Consider the following 19816-nt stretch of genomic DNA (forward strand, 5'->3'; position numbering starts at 1 on the left):
ATTCATTTCGTGGTCAGCACTGTTACTTGACCCACCTGTAGTGTTTTCTTCGAAGAATACACAAGTAAACAATTTTATTTTCTGTAAAGGCAAGCAGATTTACCTAGAGGGGCATTTTCAAAAGGGACGTCCATGTTTTGATATGGACGTATTCGCAAAACGTCCCGATCTAGGGGCGGGGAAACCCGTATTTTCGAAACAAGATGGACGTCCATCTTTCATTTCGAAAATACCGTCAGGGTTGTCCAAATCCTTAAATGTGGTCGTCCCTAGACTTGGTCGTTTCTGATTTTCGGTAATAATCGAAACTAAGGATGTCCATCTCAGAAACGACCAAATGCAAGCCCTTTGGTAGTGGGAGGAGCCAGCATTTATAGTGCACTGGTCCCCCTGACATGCCAGGACATCAACCGGGCACCCTAGGGGGCACTGCAGTGGACTTCATAAATTGCTCCCATGTACATAGCTCCCTTACTTTGTGTGCTGAGCCCCCCCAAAACCCACTACCTACAACTGTACACCACTCCCATAGCCCTTATGGGTGAATGGGGGCACCGGGGTTTGTGGTGGGTTTTGGATGGCTCGCTGTTTCCTCCACAAAAGTAACAGGTAGGGGGGATGGGCCTGGGTCCGCCTGCCTGAAGTGCACTGCACCCACTAAAACCGCTCCAGGGACCTGCATATTGCTGTCATGGACCTGCGTATGACACCTGAGGCTGGCATAGAGGCTGGCACAAAATATTTTTAAAGATATTTTTTGAGGGTGGGAGGGGGTTAGTGACCACTAGGGGAGTAAGAGGAGGTCATCCCTGATTCTCTCCGGTGGTCATCTGGTCATTTTGGTTGTAAGAAAAACACGACCAGGTAAAGTTGCCCAAGTGTTTGTCAGGGACGTCCTTGTTTCTTTCGATTATGGGTCGAGGACATCCAAGTGTTAGGAATGCCCATATCCCACCTTCGCCACACCTCTGACATGCCCCCTTGAACTTTGGCCATCCATGCGACGGAAAGCAGTTGGAGACGTCCAAAATCGGCTTTCGATTATACCGATTTGGATGTCTCTGTGAGAAGGACGTCCATCTTCCGATTTATGTCGAAAGATGGGCGTCCTTCTCTTTTGAAAATGAGCCCACTAGTCACACAAATGAGATTTCTAGCTAAGCAATGGTTAAGTAGTGTAGTTGTCATGTTATGCCATCTGAATGCACAGAAATAAAGGTTAATATATAAACACAACTAAAATAAGATACATTTAATTGGAATAACAACATATTTCTTCATTAGTTTTTGGGATCTAACACTTCCCTATGTTATAACACAGTAAGCAAAAGATAACATTGCAGAAAAGTGATCATAAACACTATTCTAGATGAAAGATAAAGGTAGTGGTGGGGGAATGGATGAGATTGATGGATTATCAGAAGGTGAAAGACAGTAGATTTTTATGACTCATAATGGATTAGAAAAATGTCTGATCATTTTAAATTCAACTTTTAAACTTCTGGATTATTTTACATTGTCATTTGAATATCCTGATAAGTGCACTCCCATCAATATGTCACTTTTCTGTTCTGTATATAACAAAAGAGAAGGAACGAAATACAAACTAAAGTCCAAACAAAAAAACAGCACCACGGGCCTTTAAAAATGGAACTGTGTTCCATTTTTAAAGGCCCGTGGTGCTGTTTTTTTGTTTGGACTTTTCTGTTCTGTGACATGTCATCTTATATCTATATGAATTGATTCTGGTCTTTAATATCAGCCTGTCTCATCAATGTACCATTCTTCTTTACATTTTCTGCACTATGTAATATTTGTGCCATTAGAGGAGGAACATGAGAAAGATCCCCTTATACTAAATGTCTTTCCCATGTGGATTCCTAAGATATGTGCTTGCATAGTCTGCGCCAGGTTCTATTGCAGGGCCCTGTGCAATTCTTTTTTCAGAGCTTGTTAGATGATTGGTTCTTAGTCGGAACACCAGAACAAGTTGAACAGGGAATCTCTCGTTCAGGGGCCCTTTTACAAAGGCGCGTTAGGCTCTACGCATATGCAGCATGCGCCAAAATGAAACTACCACCAGGCTGGTGGCAATTTCAGATTTGCCATGTGCCTGTATCGCCCGCCTGGATGATTTAGTTACTTCCTACCGCACACGGCATTTCTGGCATAAATCGGCAGTTGGCGTACGCCGACCGGTCACCAAGCGTGTAGCACGTGAGCCCTTACTGCTAGATCAATGGGTGGCATTAAGGGCTCAGGCCGGAATTAGGCGCTTGCTGGTTTCAATTTTATTACAGGCCCTTTTCCCGGCCCATTAAAAATAAGCCCTTTTTTCCAGACGCGGTAAAAACTGGCCCGGCACGTGCCAAAAAGAGACGCACACACTACCACAGGCCACTTTTTGCCATAGCTTAGTAAAAAGACCCCTCAGTGATTCATCCTCCTTAAGAAGTGGACATAGGTCATTTATAGTGTATGTTGTCTCAGTTTTTCTTGCTCAGGATTGTATTTCACTACAAGAGGTACTTTACTGTCTCTTTAGTTTTCTTTTCTTTCTTTTTTTCCTGCAGTTGGTTTGCTCTGAATATTTTAAATGAAAAAACAATCTTCCTAAAACATTTTTAATTATTACAATCCAATGGAATATTGAAAGTAATTATACATAAACCCCCAAATCCTATAAATGGCGCTTTAAATTGAGAGCACAAATTTGAGTGCATGCCGAATTTCTGTGCACAATTTAATTACATAACAAATCAATTAGTGCTGATAATTGGAATTTTACTAAGCAATTATTGGTGCTAATTGGCTAAATTTAGGTGTGGGCATGCAGGTCAAAAAAGGGGGCACGGCAATGGGAGGGTCATGGACAGATCAGGGGCGATCCTTTCATTTATGCACGTAGTTATGGAATTTGGGGGATTCGTGCCTAATTTAGGCTCAAGGATTTACACCAGGGTTTCACTGGTGTAAATGGCCACGACTAAAAGTAGTTGCAGTTCCCGGTGCTAAATGCTATTCTATAAACGGCGCCTAAATAAGTGCTGTTTATAAAATAGTGCTAAGCGCTATTTTTTCGGAACCATTTATAGAATTTACCTCAAAGTGGTTAAAAAAGGTCTGTCTGAAAGCAACATAACTCTCAAAAAAACCTAACAGGACCAAATTTAGCATAGGGGGTAAACTGGTGAAAATATACATCAAAATTGGGCCCAATTGGACTATCCCATTTTCTATGGGAGAGGGCATTCCAGAAACTGCAGCATATAGATTGATGGACAAATACAGATAACTCGAGCTAAGCTTTAGTAAACAAACCTCTCTGTTTTGATGTGTGGGTTGTTAAGCTGTTTTCAATTATTTCTATTTCTTTTTCAGTTTATTTTATCGAATCTTTATGCTTGCTTATGTTTTAAAGCATGTTTATTTATTTATTCAAATACTTATGCTGTTCATTGATTTTAGTTTTGAATGTGAAATTTATATATGTATTTTGTTTTGTAGTATTATAGACCCCTGACGCAGCCTCTTTGGGTGAAACTTGGCCAAGCAGGGCACAGTTTTTACCCCCCTTTTGCTGTTACAGTTTGGCTTCCTGTCCTCTGTTTCATGTGTATCTTTATGCACATACCAAGATTCACATTTTTATAAAAATGCCTATTTCAACACATAAACCATTGCTTTATAAGCTGACATGACTTTTTAAATTGTTCTTTACCTGGTTAATTGATTTTACATCATACTTTTGTATCTGATGTCTCCTTACCTTGCATTCTGGGCATTTCTCCTTCAGTTTTCTGGCAATACCAGTGATGGTTCCACCAGTGCCAGCTCCTGCCACCACCATATCTAATTTACCTGCATTAGTGAGAAATTGAGACAGTGCTGTCATTCCAATAAACAGAAAAATATCAACAGCCATAACAAAATAAAAATCATGCCTTGAAATGACAGGCTGCATCCAGAAGGGAAATAGGAAGACCTGAAGAAACCTGAGCTGCTATGGAAAACCACCTATACATACATAAAGCTGATTTTAAACAGTTGCACAGTATTTAAATGCTCAAAGTAGAAACAGAATGCAAATGAATCAGATGACATACATTTTTAATTAAATTATCCAGCTGTAGTTATACAGTTAAAATGCAAACTTCTAAAATTTGGGGGGATTCAGTGAAGTGTAGTCTAGTTGTAATGTTAGGGGGAGCAAACCTTTTGTAAAACAGGTGTCAGTGTGAAGCTGAAGCACTGACTCTCATGGGTCAAAATCTGTTTGAGAGAGCAGCCACTCCCCTTACACCCCACCTAGCTATGCCTCTGGTGTCATGGTCTTACATTAGATTAGGCACAATGGGGATGATATTCGGCAAAGCTGGTGACGTCAGACCTCTGAATATAGGTACTACTACTACTACTACTACTTAGCATTTCTATAGCGCTGCCAGGGTTACGCAGCGCTGTACAAGTTTAAACACGGGGAGGGACAGTCCCTGCTCAAGAGAGCTTACAATCGAACGGTAACATACTACGTAGTCAGTGTAGGTAACAGGATTGGGGAAGGTGGTTAGGCGCCAAAAGCAAGGGAGAAGAGATGGGCCTTGAGTAAGGACTTGAAGATGGGCAGGGAGGGCGCATGGCGTATGGGCTCAGGAAGTCTGTTCCAGGCATAAGGTGCTGCGAGGCAGAAGGGGCGGAGTCTGGAGTTAGCGGTGGTGGAGAAGGGTACAGATAGGAGTGATTTGTCCTGAGAGCGGAGGTTACGGGTGGGAACATACGGGGAGAGGAGGGTAGAGAGGTAATGGGGGGCAGCAGATTGAGTGCACTTGAAGGTCAATAGGAGAAGCTTGAACTGTATACGGTAGTGGATTGGGAGCCAGTGAAGAGACTTGAGATGGGGTGATATGAGAGTATCGGTTCACGCGGTAGATAAGACGTGCGGCGGAATTTTGGACAGATTGAAGGGGGGATAGGTGGCCAAGCGGGAGGCCAGCGAGGAGAAGGTTGCAATAGTCAAGACGAGAGGTAACGAACGAGTGGACGAGGGTTCGGGTGGTCTGTTCAGAGAGGAATGGGCGAATTTTGCTAATATTATAGAGGAAGAAGCGACAGGTCTTAGCTGTCTGCTGGATATGGGCAGAGAAGGAGAGGGAGGAATCGAAGATGACTCCGAGATTGCGTGCTGAAGAGACGGGGAGGATGAGGGTGTTGTCAACAGAGACGGAAAGTGGGGGAAGAGGAGAAGAGGGTTTGGGTGGAAAGATAAGGAGCTCAGTCTTTGCCATGTTCAATTTCAGATGCCGGTTGGACATCCAGGCAGCAATGTCGGAAAGGCAGGCTGAAACTTTGGCCTGGGTTTCGACCGTGATGTCGGGAGTGGAGAGGTAAAGCTGTTCTAGAACGAGGGGGATAATGGCTAAATATCACAAATAGTGGCTGAAAAAAAGTTTTTGTAAAAAGATTATTGTTTTGTTGTGAGAATGTATGAGGGAGCTATTGCTGTAAGGTAGTGCATAAGTACATATAAGTGTATAAGTATTGCTATACTGGGACAGACTGAAGGTCCATCGAGCCCAGCATCCTGTTTCCAACAGTGGCCAATCCAGGTCACAAGTACCTGATAAGATCCCAAAAAAGTACAATACATGTTAATTCCCACCCACCCTATGCATTTTCCTAGATAAAGACACTGTTACCCCAATTAAGAGATCAATAAGGAAATGTTTCACAAGAATCAATAAAAGATTTACATCAACAGTTGAGTAATCCTGACTTTACCAACAGATTAAATACAATTTGGTCATTAACATCATAACAAATTATACCAAAAAAATTGAAAAACCATTCCCATCCCCTGAACAACTTTAAATAGCTAAACATTCAACAGCTTAGTAGCAAAATAAGCACTATTTAGTTTTTGCAACAAGTGCCACATGTACAATTATTTACAAGATGGAGAGTGGTTGTATAGGAGAACTTGGTGCAGAGGGTCCCTGGCTCTGAGAGAACTAGTTTGATTGCTGAAGGACAAAAGGCAAACCTAGGACGGTAGGGAAAACAGAGAGGTATAAAGAGGTGGTCTTCAAGAACATAACAGAGCTGTCTTGCCTCCAGTCTGGTGGTCCCTGTGCTGCCCTGGATAAGTAAGGTCTCCCTGTGTAGCAGGAAGTGATCCCTTAGCTAAAACATGGCCCCCTTGTCATACAGTATCTTCTCACATCAAGGATGTATCTCTGTGATCGTGTACCCAGGATACTTTTAAAACCTTTTATCAAAATCTGTACAAAGCTGAGTCATCGAACAGTCTACCAGGTAGTCTTTATCTGGATGGACTGGAGACCCCTAGGCTGACTCCAACAGACCGGGAAGCTTTAAATACCCCCATACATCCAAATGACGTTAGTTGGGTGATAAGTCGCAGCCAGCTGGGTAAGGCCCCGGGACCGGATGGCTTCCGGGCTGAATTTTACAAGCAGTTGGGGGAGGCTATTGTTCAACCTTTAGCACAGGCATTTAATGCTTGGGTGGAGGCAAGAGTGTTACCATGCCAACTGAATCTAGCCCAAATTATAGTGCTCCCAAAAACAAATAGCGATTTAGCCTTACCAGCATCATATAGGCCCATTTCCCTCTTGAATTATGAGGTAAAGCTTTCTGCAAAAATCTTGGCTAAGGATGGGCCGAATTTTGCTGAAGCTCACCCATGATGCACAGGTGGGATTTGTTCAGGGTCGTTCAGTAGCAAAACATCTCAGGCATATATTGGCTTCTTTGGAGCGTGTGAGTACAGCTCTGGAGCCTTCTTTGATGGTGTTTCAATGCCGAGAAGGCTTTTGATTGCGTTCAGTGGGATTTCTTGTTTACAGTTCTGGAAGCTTATGGTTTTGAGGGTTGGTTTGTGGGAGCGGTCAAGACCCTATATGCTTCGCCATGTGCCAGGGTAATGGTAAACGGTCAAGTTTCAGATGATTTTGAGATTGGTCGTGGGACTCGGCAGGGATGCCCTTTATTGCCATTACTTTTTGCTATATATCTTGATCCATTGATACGTGATATTTATTCAAACCCTGCTATACATGAGGTCACATTAGGGAGGGTCAAGTTTAAATTAGCTGCCTTTGCTGATGATCTCCTAGTGATGCTTACAGACCCCTGGGATTTGCTGCAAGCCTTACTGGAGGTCTTCAAGGAGTTTGGAGATTATTCTGGTTTTTGCTTAAACATAGATAAATCTGAGGCTCTGGCCACATGGCTGGATGTTCGCCTCTCTTGGCACGGGAGATTCCCCCTTTGTTGGGCAGACAGATCATTTATGTATCTGGGAGTTCTCACACCGAACAGCAGTTGGAGAGGTGGCAAGCGTTGCCTATGCCACTGATTGGATGCTTATGTCTTGTTAGAATGGTGATACTCCCTAGATGGCTATACTTACTGCAGACTCTGCCTCTGCGCCTGTTAAGAAAAGACATTAGACAATTTTATCACTTGGTGACGGGATTCTGCTAGGCAAAGAAGAAAGCAAAGGTGAGATGTCAATTTATGCTAGGGGGCTGGGCTCAGGGGGGTCTGGGCTTACCCAATTTGAAGCTTTACAACTTTGCTTGCCTCCTAAGACATGTGTAAGACAAGTCAGAGATTGGCTATTCTCCTCAAGTTACTATACGCCCCTGGATTTTGAGGTAGCGTTCTTTGCCCCATTTAAATTACACTCTCTATTGCAGGTAGATAGGTCTCTAATTCCTGGGCACTTGAGAAATAGTGCTCTTTTGAGCCCTTTGAGATAGGCCTGGTGGTTCTTGGGAAATTGTTTAGGCGGGAACCCTAGGATTACGGAACTTCTGACCATTAGGGGCAACCCAGCCTTTTTTTCAGGTTTAGATAATCCAACCTGAATTGGGGTTGGGCTGCTTAGAAGCGGTCTTGGGAGCAGACGGAGAGTTACGACTATTAGATCAGTAGAAAAACTAAGAGTCTATTCAATGGGGGGACACATTTGCTCATTGCCAATTAAAACATTTCATTAGGACATTAGATGCTGCGGCGCTGCGTCTCAAACTAGGAGCTAAAATTAGATCGTTTTTTGAGGTGCTTTCAGATAGAGCTCCTACAATATCGAGCATTCACAAGGCGTTGTGGTCTTTTTGGAGGTTTGAGGATCTAGAACAGATTAGAGCTAGATGGGAGCAGGATTTGAGAGTGAATCTGGATTTGTGGGACATGTTAGCACACCTTAAAGGCATCTCGAATCTGGTCAGCGGTCCTGGTTACCGGGAGTGCGCTTTTCGAGTAATACATAGAGCTTACTTCACTTGAACCACTGATAGATATTCCCCTGGTGGCAAATCCGTGGCTGCAGGGAAGGAATCTTCCTCAACATCATAGACCTCATAGTAAAATACCATCATCCATCATCCCCCTCACTGAAGGATTTCATATCGAGACCTGCCGCTACCTCCTGGTCTTCCCATGAGACCAGAGATCTTTTGGAGCCAAGGAGAGGCCTCTGGTTATGTTCAGCAGGCAAAATGGGCTGATGAGCGACCTGTCTAAGTATGCCTTATACATTGCCAAAACAAATTCAGGAGGGGAACTTCCCTCCGGAGGTCCTCCCTGTGCACCCGCCTGCTCAGCTGTCAACTAGGCCTCACACCATGCGCAGCAGCTTGCTCCGAGACCGACTGAGAATCCAAAATTGCAGACGTTCCCGCAAAAACTAGCACTGCCGAAACAGACAGTCCCACCGTGGAAGAATCTGCCAAACCTGAGGGAATAGAAGAGCTGCTCACACTTGTGGCTGTATCAGCACCCATGCAAATTTTAAACATGCAGTCTGCTGTGACCCCCCCCAGCGCTGACAAACAGCACACAGACACAACTTCTGAGACATGGCTGCCACGCGGCCGGCGCTCCAACTGCCCGAGAAAACAGCCACCCAGAAAGAGATTAGGGAGAATAGGGAGAGAAGGCAAAAGGATGTGCGCTGGTCAGGTTATTATGACTTTCACTTTTTTTTTTATTAAGCCGCTGCAGTGCTCTGTAATTTTAAACTCTCCCTTCAAGGAATGCTCTTGATTTCAGAGAAATATAACTACAACGTGGATGTCCCCCGCGGCACTTCTGTACCTTTCTCTCGAAGGGGTGTAGGCCAGCCTGTAAAATATTAACTGTGCCAGAGTATGCAAGATAGGCTTGGGGTGAAAGAGGGGAAGAGGGACCCGGCCATCTCAGTTTGCACTCCTAAGGCGAAAGAAACCCCCACAGGTCTCTGCCTCAGCCAGCAATCAATTTTGTTCCCACAGCGGAGCACAGAGAGAATGCAAGAGAAAAATAAAGATTTATAATTCAGACAAAGATAAAGAAATGAGACTGAAGGGCTCACCACACCTTTCACCTGCTGGAGACTGAGAATACTGAGACTTAAGGGGGCTGAGCTGGGCTCTTATTGGCTCTCAAGAAACAATGTTCTCAGTCTCCACCTGCTGGAAGGCACGCACAACCCATCTGTTCAGCTGGGCTGGTCCGAAGGGGCGCTAAGTCCTTTTACTAAGCTGCACTAATAGATGGGCTTAGTGCACCCTTACATGGGTCTTTCACCACATACTATGCCCATTTCTAGCGTGACCGTAAAAGAGGCAGTTTTGTATTATATCGTTTTCTGGCCATGAGTACGACCATTTTAAGAAATGACTGCAACTGCACTTACCACTTCCTATTTAGAAGGTGCTAAGGGCTCCTGCATTATGGATGTACTAATCAGTTAGCATGGCGGTAATGTCTGTGCACTAGCTGATTAATGCATCTACACTCACTCTCTGCCCCTGAGACACCATCTCCAAAAAAAACTACAAAAAAAATTAAAAGTATACACTTAGGGCTAGATTCTATATATGGCGCTTGAAAAACCTGCACAGAAAAAAATTACACCTAGACATATTCTCTAAAGTATGTCTAAATTTTATAGAATAGACAAATTTCCGTGCGGTATATAGAATACGCCGAGCAGCTCGCCTCGCAACTAAATTTGGTCGCGCCCATTTAGGCTACATTTTACTTGGTGTAAATCCCAACACCTAAATTAGACACAGATCAGGTGTATTCTATAATAATGAGCACGTTTTAGAAACGACTACACCCCACCCATGGTCACACCCCCTTTTCAACTATGCAACTTAGAATTTAGGCACACCACATTATTTATTTGTTACATTTGTATCCCACATCTTCCCACATATTTGCAGGCTCAATGTGGCTTACATTATAGAATACATTTAGCGAGTTGTGCGCGTAAATCTCAATTAATGCCAATCAGTGCTGATAATTGCTTAACATCCAGCGCTGATTAGCTAGTTAATCAATTAAGTTATGCACATTGTTATAGAATATGCTTTGCTTTCCGCACGTATTTTCAGGCGCCATATATAGAATCCAGGGGTTAGTGTGTGCAGATGGAAAACTAACACCAAACCATTTAGCACATACTGCGTTATGCTGTTTTTGCTGTGTGAGGCACGAATTAGCGCCTAATGCAGCTTAGTAGAAGTGCCCCATAATATGCTAGATGAGTTTTCATCTTTGTATTAGTTTTTGCTCTGGTTTACATATGCCATACCCCAGCAGTTTGAACCCTGAAATTTGGAATTAGTGTAGGGTGAGATATATGCTATGTCCTGTACCACAAATCATTTAATAAAAATAGTTTCAGAAAAAGAAATAAAACATTTCTTTCACAATGAAGGATGAAAATGAGCAATAAAAGCCCTTCAATATAAGTACTGACTTACCATCACATTGCTGCAAGATCTCCTCCGCTGTTGAGTCATAGTGTGCAAGGGGATTACTGGCACTGCGATACTAAGAAGTCAGAGAGAATTTGGTTAAGTAGACAAGCAATAACTTTGCCTTATTCCTACTATATTGGTATGTTCTACAGAATTCAGAAATATTATTACCTGGTCCAAAATATGAGAATTAGGGATTTCATTTTTCAGTCTCCAGGCCACACCCACATGGGATTCTGGTGAGTCAAATCTGGCAGAAGTTGGCGTCCTGACAATCTCAGCACCCAGAGCCCGTAGAACATCAACCTGTGGTCAACAGATTCTATTAAAATCCCTTAGACGTCTTTTTTTGCAACTGCTAGAAAATCCTTTAAAAAAGGGGTGCTCAATGTCGGTCCTCAAGGTCCACAACCCAGATCCAGTCGGGTTTTCAGGACTGAGACAAATGAGATGCTATCAACAGCAGCAAAAAGGGCAGATCACCAGATGATCACACAATAGTAGTAGTGTAAGAAGCTACAATGCATAAATAAAACAAAAAGTTCAACATGGCCACATTTCACCTACAAGGCTACATCAGGGGCAGCTGTTGACCAGCCATAAGACCATCAATAAACAACTCAATAAACAGACCAATGAATACATAAATATATAAAACTGTAGCATTTTACATAAAATAGAGTGAGTTAAATTTTTGATATAGTATTGCTCTATGCAGTTTTGAATTGGTTTACATAAAATAATCTCAAATGTGAATAAAATATGCCAATTAATGTTCAATAATGATATCACAATCAAATAATATAAGAAATGAACATGCATAGGGGTAGGTTTACTAAGGCGTGATAGCGTTTTTAACGCACCTTTAAAGTTAAGGCACGTTAAATGCGAATGCACCAATACATTCCTATAGGCGCGTTAGCGTTTGATGCGCATTCGTATTTAACATGCATTAAAAACTCTAACGCGCCTATAGCGCGTCTTTGTAAACACAGGTCATAGTGTCATAAATATTTTTCTTTTCTTTATTTATTTCTGCATTTGTACCCCACATTTTCCAATCAAGTAGTTGGTTCAATATAGAGAGAACATACAAAGTGAGGATTTAAAACTAAGTGAAGATCAGAACTATTTTTAACAAAATATTCTGTTTTATGAAGTAGTATGTGTCAGCAAACTTCAGAGTCAAAACTAGCTCTATATTAACTAAGTATTCTGTCAGAAGACAATGGTGTGTACAAAACAGTCAGAAAGGTATCAGAAAGGTATTTATGACACTATGTATGTTCATTTTTTATTTTGTTTAATTGTGATATCGTTATTAAACATTAATTTGCATATTTGATTATTTCACATTTAAGATTATTTTACATAAAATGCTATTATTTTATTTATTTATTGGGCTATTTATTGAGTGTTTTATGTCTGGTTAACAGTTACCCCTGACACAGCCTTGTAGGTCAAAAGTGGCCACACTGGGCTTTGTATTTTATTTATGCATTAAAGATTCTTATACCTTTACATTATGTGTGATCATCTGATGATCTGCCTTCATTGCTGCTGGGTTTTCAGGATTTCCACAATGAATATGCACGAGATCTGTTTATATACAATGGAAGCAGTGCATGCAAACTGATCTCACGCTTATTCATTGGGGAAATCCTGAAAACCTGACTAGCTTGTGGACCGACATTTATAATCATTAACATCCCCTTTCCTGCAACCACCAAAGAATCAATTATAATCCCAGAAATCCCCTTACACTGAAATCACTAGAAAGTCAACAGACAAAAGTACTCCTCTGGAAACACTGTACTAATTCTCATACCTAATTTGTCAACTGAAACCTATTACATCTGTGTTCCTACCACAGATCAGAAGGTCATGGCTTACAATTGAAAAATGTAAATAATCCATCCACCACCTGCCTCCCTAGCAGCAGACACTTATTGCCCCTGCTTCTGCCATCCTGTCCTTTCATCCAGATTTGGCCCTAGCTGCTTTCTGAACTTCCACAGAGATGACCTGAGGGAAACTGGGGTGGAAAGAGATGCGGGCAGACAGGGAGTTAAACTGAATCTGAATTGGAACCAAGAACTGAACCAAACCTTAATGATTTTTTAGCAGAAACAGAACATAAAAATTATTCGAAAGTTCTAATGAACCTGAAGTGGAACAGACCTGCAGGAAAACAAATACGGTTCTTGGTCTGAAATCAAAGTTTGAAAAAATTGATAACTGATGTGGTACACTTGCTAGCTGCAAAACCAGAATGAATCTGGTGAGGGTAGTGAGAATTAGGGATTTCATTTTTCAGTCTCCAGGCCACACCCACAAGAGACTCATGAGAGTTAAATCTGGCAGAAGTTAGAGTTCTGACAATCTCAACACCCAAAGCCTGTAGAACATTAATCTGTAGTCACCAGAAATTCTATTAAAATCCCTTCGATGTCTTCTCTTGCAACTGCTAGAAAATCCTTTATAACAGAGGTGCTCAATGTCGGTCCTCATGCAGAGAAACTAAAAGAAATCTCGGTGAATCTAAAAGATGTACTGAGCCAAATCGACAAATTAAAGAGTACTAAATCACCTGGACCGGATGGTATGCACCTCAGGTTACCTAAAGAACTCAAACACGAAATTGCTGATCTGCTGTTAGTGATCTGTAACCTGGTGTTAAAATTGTCTGTAGTACTTGAAGACTGGAGGGTGACCGATTTTTAAAAAAGGTTCCAGGGAGAGCCAGGAAATTACAGACAGGTAAGCCTGAATACAGTGCCAGGCAAAATAGTGGAAACTATCATACAGAATAAAATTACTGAACCATTATACATAAGAATCAGTATAGATTCAGCCAAGGGATGTTATGCCTCACCAATTTGCTTTATTTCTTTGTAGGTGTGAATAAATATGTGGCTAAAGGTGAGCCAGTTGATGCAGTGTATCTAGATTTTCAGAAAGCTGTTGACAAAGTCCCTCATGAAAGACTCCTGAGAAAATTAAAAAGCAATGGGATAGGAGGCAATGTTTTGTTGTGGATTAGTAACTGGTTAATGGATAGAAAACAGAGGGTGAAGGGTGAACAGTGGAGTGCCACTCCATGTGGAAGCTTAAAAGAGTAAAACCTTTCTTCCCGAGGTACGTATTCCGCACCCTGGTACAGTCAATGGTAATAAGTCATCTGAACTACTGCAACGCACTATATGCTGGATGCAAAGAACAAACTATCAAAAAACTACAAACTGCCCAGAATACTGCCGCCAGACTCATATTTGGAAAAACTAAATATGAAAATGCAAAACCCTTAAGAGAGAAGCTCCACTGGCTCCCACTTAGGGAGCGCATTATGTTCAAGATCTGCACAATTGTACACAAAATCATTCACGCAGACGCCCCAATCTACATGCTAAATCTCGTAGACCTACCTCCAAGAAACGCCACAAGAGCATCCCGCAAATTCCTCAACCTACACTTCCCCAATTGTAAAGGACTACAGTACAAGCAGATGCACGATACTACATTCTCGTACCTGGGCACGAAACTGTGGAATGCACTGCCCACAGACCTGAGAACAATCAACGAAAGAACTATCTTTCGCAGATCCCTGAAAACATATCTCTTCAACAAGGCATACAATGAGAACTAACGGCCACACTAATCCACCCGACAATCCACTCAGTCAAGATAGCTCACCTACTATAACTACCTTAATCACCCCTTTCCTTCTTCCTTCTACCCTTACTTAATCTCGGCACAATATCAAATATATCTGTCACCCTGCAATGACTGTCAACAAAACTATGTAAGCCACATTGAGCCTGCAAATAGGTGGGATAATGTGGGATACAAATGCAATAAAATAAAATAAAAATAAATAAATTACTGAACCATTATACATAAGAATCAGTATAGATTCAGCCAAGGGATGTTATGCCTCACCAATTTGCTTTATTTCTTTGTAGGTGTGAATAAATATGTGGCTAAAGGTGAGCCAGTTGATGCAGTGTATCTAGATATTCAGAAAGCTGTTGACAAAGTCTCTCATGAAAGACTCCTGAGAAAATTAATAAGCAATGGGATAGGAGGCAATGTTTTGTTGTGGATTAGTAACTGGTTAATGGATAGAAAACAGAGGGTGAAGGGTGAACAGTGGAGTGCCGGAGGGATCTGTACTGGGACTGGTGTTATTTAACATATTTATAAATGATCTGGAAATTAGAATGACAAGTGAGGTGATTAAATTTGCAGATGACACAAAACTATTCAAAGTTGTTAAAACAGATGCAGACTGTCAGCACCCAAGAAAAACATCTAGGTGTTATCATGGACAATACGCGTAAATCTTCCACCCAGTGTGTGGAGGCAGCCAAAAAAGCAAACAGGATGCTAGGAATTATCAGGAAAGGAATGGAAAACAAGACGAAGAATATTATAATGCCTCTGCATAGCACCATGGTGCAACCTCTCTTTGAGTACTGAATACAATTCTGATCACCATATCTAAAAAAAAGATATAGCAGAATTAGAAAAGGCTCAAAGATGAGCAACCAAAATGATAAAGGGGATGGAACTCTTCTCGTATGAGAAAAGGCTTAAGAGGTTAGGGCTCTTCAGCATGGAAAAGAGATGGCTAGGGGGGGATATGATAGAGGTCTACATAATCTTGAGTGGTGTATAGAACATGTAAAAGTGAATGACTTTTTTTACTCTTTCATAAAGTATAAAGACAAGGGGACACTATCAGGCTTATTTTCGAAAGAGAAGGGTGCCCATCTTCCGACACAAATCGGGAGATGGGCGTCCTTCTCTCAGGGTCGCCCAAATCGGCATAATCGAAAGCCGATTTTGGGCGTCCTCAACTGCTTCCCGTCGTGGGGACGACCAAAGTTCATGGGGGCGTATCGGCAGCGTAGCGAAGGTGGGACTGGGGCGTGATTAAGAGATGGGCGTCCTCGGCCGATAATGGAAAAAAGAAGGGCATCCCTGACGAGCACTTGGCCGACTTTACTTGGTCTATTTTTTCTTGCGACCAAGCCGTGAAAAGGTGCCTGAACTGACCAGATGACCACCGAAGGGTATCGGGGATGACCTCCCCTTACTCCCCCAGTGGTCACCAACCCCCTCCCACCCTTAAAAAAAAAGTTAACATTTTTTTTTTGCCAGCCTCAAATGTCATACCCAGCTCCATCACAGCAGTATGCAGGTCCCTGGAGCAGTTTTAGTGGGTGCAGTGCACTTCAGGCAGGCAGACCCAGGCCCATCCCCCTGTACCTGTTACACTTGTGGTGGTAAATGTGAGCCCTCCAAAACCCACCCGAAACCCACTGTACCCACATGTAGGTGCCCCCCTTCACTTCTTAGGGCTATGGTAGTGGTGTACAGTTGTGGGGAGTCCTGCACAGATGATGATCATAAGAAAGTTCAGTTTAGTTTAACCCTCCCTCTGCCCCCTGCCTCATCTCTGATTTATAGGCTCTTGAACCAATTAAGAGGATAGAAAGTTAATTAGAGCATCTCTATCAGCCAGTAATTAGTTCTTAGAAATAGTCTTCTTAGGTCTTTAGAGTGGAATCTACCAATAACAATACAAGTCATAACAATAATAATAAAACCCTAAATATTAACATAGCCTAGCATTATAACTATGAATTGTAGGGGACTTCAGTTTACAAATTCCTACTCTAATAGCAACTTAATTAAGAAATCAATAAGATGCAGGCAGCAGTCCAGCAGTGAGATGGGAGCCATCCAGTCTTTTGCACTGAGTATCACATGTTCGATTATCTCCCAGTTGGTGAGCAATTAAATGTGTGTACATGGTGCAAAGAGCTCCTAGCAATCAGGGAACGAGTCCGATCCATGGAGGCTAGAGTAGGAGACTTGGAGAAGCTGATGCAGACAGAGAGGTATATAGAGAAGTCCCAACTTTAGTCTGGCAACCTCTGTGCTGCCATGGAGGAGAAAAGTCAATTGAAAGGAAAGCATTACCATGGAGAGGCAGGAAGTGATCCTGCCCCCAGGGGATGTAATATCCTCTTACACTAAGAATGTGTCTTCTGGGGCTTCTGCCCAGGAGGGAAAGGTTAGGACAGTCACTGTAGTTGGAGATACAACCATTAGGCACAGCTGAGTAACTGGCGGATGATAAGATTGCCTGGTAACTTGTCTGCCTGATGCAAAGGTGGCGGACCTCACGAGTCACCTAGATAAGATTTTAGACAGTGCTGAGGAGGAGCCTCTTGTTTTGGTACACGACATAGGAAAATGTGGGAGGAGGGTTCTAGAAGCCAAATTTAGGCTCTTAGCTAGAAAGCTGAAATCCAGAACCTCCAGGGTAGCGTTTTCAGAAGTGCTTCCCATTCCACATGCAGGACCCAAGAGACACACAGAGCTCCGGAATCTCAATGCGTGGATGAGATGATGGTACAGACAGGAGGGTTTTAGATTTGTTAGGAACTGGGCAACATTCTGGAGAAGGGGGAACCTATTCCAGAAGGATGGGCTTTACCTTAACCAGGATAGAACCAGGCTGCTGACATCAACATTTAAAAAGGAGACACAGCAGCTTTTAAACTAGCTACTGGGGGAAGGTCAATAGTCAATCAAAAGCACATGGGTTCATAACAAAGTATCTTTGAAGGATATTACTAAAATAGGGAAGATAAGGTATCCCGATACAATTACAATAAAAATTTGTATTCCTCTACATACTATTTATTACTGGTGGTGGTGGTTAATGGAATTCTCTCGGATGAGGGAAAGGTGAATAGCAGAGTGCCTCAGGGATCGGTGCTGGGGCCTATTCTGTTCAATATATTTGTGAGTGACCTTGCCGAAGGGTTAGAAGGTAAAGTTTGCCTTTTTGCGGATGATACTAAGATTTGTAACAGAGTGGACACCCGGGAGGGAGTGGAAAACATGAAAAAGGATCTGAGGAAGCTAGAAGAATGGTCTAAGATTTGGCAATTATAATTCAATGCGAAGAAATGCAAAGTGATGCACTTAGGGAGCAGAAATCCACGAGAGACGTACGTGTTAGGCGGTGAGAGTCTGATATGTACGGACGGGGAAAGGGATCTTGGGGTGATAGTATCTCAGGATCTGAAGGCGACGAAACAGTGTGACAAGGCGGTGGCCGTAGCTAAAAGGTTGCTAGGCTGTATATTTATTTATTATATTTGTATCCCGCACTTTCCCACTAAAAGCAGGCTCAATGCGGAGAGAGGTGTGACCAGCAGAAGAAAAGAGGTTTTAATGCCCCTGTAATAAGTCGTTGGTGAGGCCCCACCTGGAGTATTGTGTTCAGTTTTGGAGGCCGTATCTTGCTAAGGATGTAAAAAGAATTGAAGCGGTGCAAAGAAAAGCTACGAGAATGGTATGGGATTTGCGTTACAAGACGTATGAGGAGAGACTTGCTGACCTGAACATGTATACCCTGGAGGAAAGGAGAAACAGGGGTGATATGATACAGACGTTCAAATATACAATACAGAATCTTTAACAAGGGTGGAGACCTAGGGGAGGGGCATCTGTTCAGACTTCCACTCAGACTATTTTTGTTTTCTTTGTTGTATAACTAAATGAGGCATCGGGTACATATTTGTCATTATTGAAATAATTTGGTGCCGTCTTTGTTCCCATGACTGGAGGGTTGCCTCTGTTTTGTATTGATTCGTTCCAACCATGACACAATAAAGATATTTCTAAAAAAAAAAAAAAAAAAGAAAGGTATTAATCCGCAAACGAACCTTTTCCATAGATGGGAAGGCGTTAGAACTAGAGGACATGAAATGAGATTGAAGGTGGGCAGACTCAAGGAAAATGTCAAGTAGTATTTCTTCACGGAGAGGGTGATGGATACTTGGAATGCCCTCCCGCGGGAGGTGGTGGAGATGAAAACGGTAACGGACTTCAAGAATGCGTGGGATAAACATAAAGGAATCCTGTTCAGAAGGAATGGATCCTCAGAAGCTTAGCCAAGATTGGGTGGCAGAGCCGGTGGTGGGAGACGGGGCTAGTGCTGGGCAGACTTCTATGGTCTGTGCCCTGAAAATGGTAGATACAAATCAAGGTCAGACATACACAAAAAGTAGCACATATGAGTTTATCTTGTTGGGCAGACTGGATGGACCGTGCAGGTCTTTTTCTGCCGTCATCTACTCTGTTATTGGATCCTAGGAAGTAACATCAAATTTAAACAGATAGACAAAACCACTAAATAGATAGCTCATGCATAGAACTATAAATATAATCCAAACAAATGGGTTTTTAACAGTTTACAGAAATGTAAATGATTACGAGTTAATCTTAACTCTAAAAGCAACAAATTCCAGTATTGTGTTGAAATATAAGCAAAACCCATAACATGGATCAATTTATATCTAATTCCATTGAGTGTAGGAAACCAAAATAAACCCTGATCTCACAGCCTGAAAGATCGGCCTGATAGTGAGGTTGCAATAAAGGTCATAGTAGACAGAGCAGACAGATTTGTATGCAAATACTAGAAGCCTAACAAATAACATGGGAGAGCAACAAGAGGGGAAGCAATTCTAGACCTAGTCCACAGTAGAGTGCATGATCTGGTGCAAGAGATTATGGTGCTGGGGCCACTTGATAGAGTAGCAAATCACCTGGAGCAGATGATATACATCCTAGAGTACTGACAGAAATAAAAAAAATCAACTTGCAGAGCTATTATTATTATGTAATTTATTTTTTTAAGATCAAGCAAGCTACCGGAAGGAAATCCTGCCTCATCAATCTACTACATTCCTTTGAAGGGGTGAATAAATATGTGGATAAAGGTGAGCCAGTTGGTATTGTGTATCAGGATTTTCAGAAGGCACCTAACAAAGTAATTCATGAACAACTCCTGAAGAAATTAGAAAGTCATAGGATAGGAGGCAGTGTCCTGTTGTAGATTAAGAACTAGGTAAAAGATGGAAAACTGAGAACAAGGTTAAATGGTCAATATTCTCAAGGGAGAAAGATAAATAGTGAGGTCTGTGCTGGAACCGCTGCTTTGTCAATCTTTT

The 19816-nt window shown here is 42.2% G+C and overlaps 1 protein-coding gene across 2 annotated transcripts in view; it reads right to left on the bottom strand.

Annotated features, from left to right (window-relative positions):
- Positions 1-19816, bottom strand: part of CBS (cystathionine beta-synthase) — a 144686-nt gene that overhangs the window by 93602 nt on the left and 31268 nt on the right. For both annotated transcript variants that reach the window (XM_030203792.1, XM_030203791.1), the window contains exons 6-8: positions 10950-11084; positions 10782-10851; positions 3770-3861 (exon numbers count right to left, since the gene is read on the bottom strand). In XM_030203792.1, the coding sequence (XP_030059652.1) occupies positions 3770-3861; positions 10782-10851; positions 10950-11084 (297 nt within the window). The remainder of the gene's footprint in view (positions 1-3769; positions 3862-10781; positions 10852-10949; positions 11085-19816) is intronic.

This window comes from Microcaecilia unicolor, chromosome 5 (assembly GCF_901765095.1).
Source record: "Microcaecilia unicolor chromosome 5, aMicUni1.1, whole genome shotgun sequence".
NCBI classification, from domain to species: domain Eukaryota; kingdom Metazoa; phylum Chordata; class Amphibia; order Gymnophiona; family Siphonopidae; genus Microcaecilia; species Microcaecilia unicolor.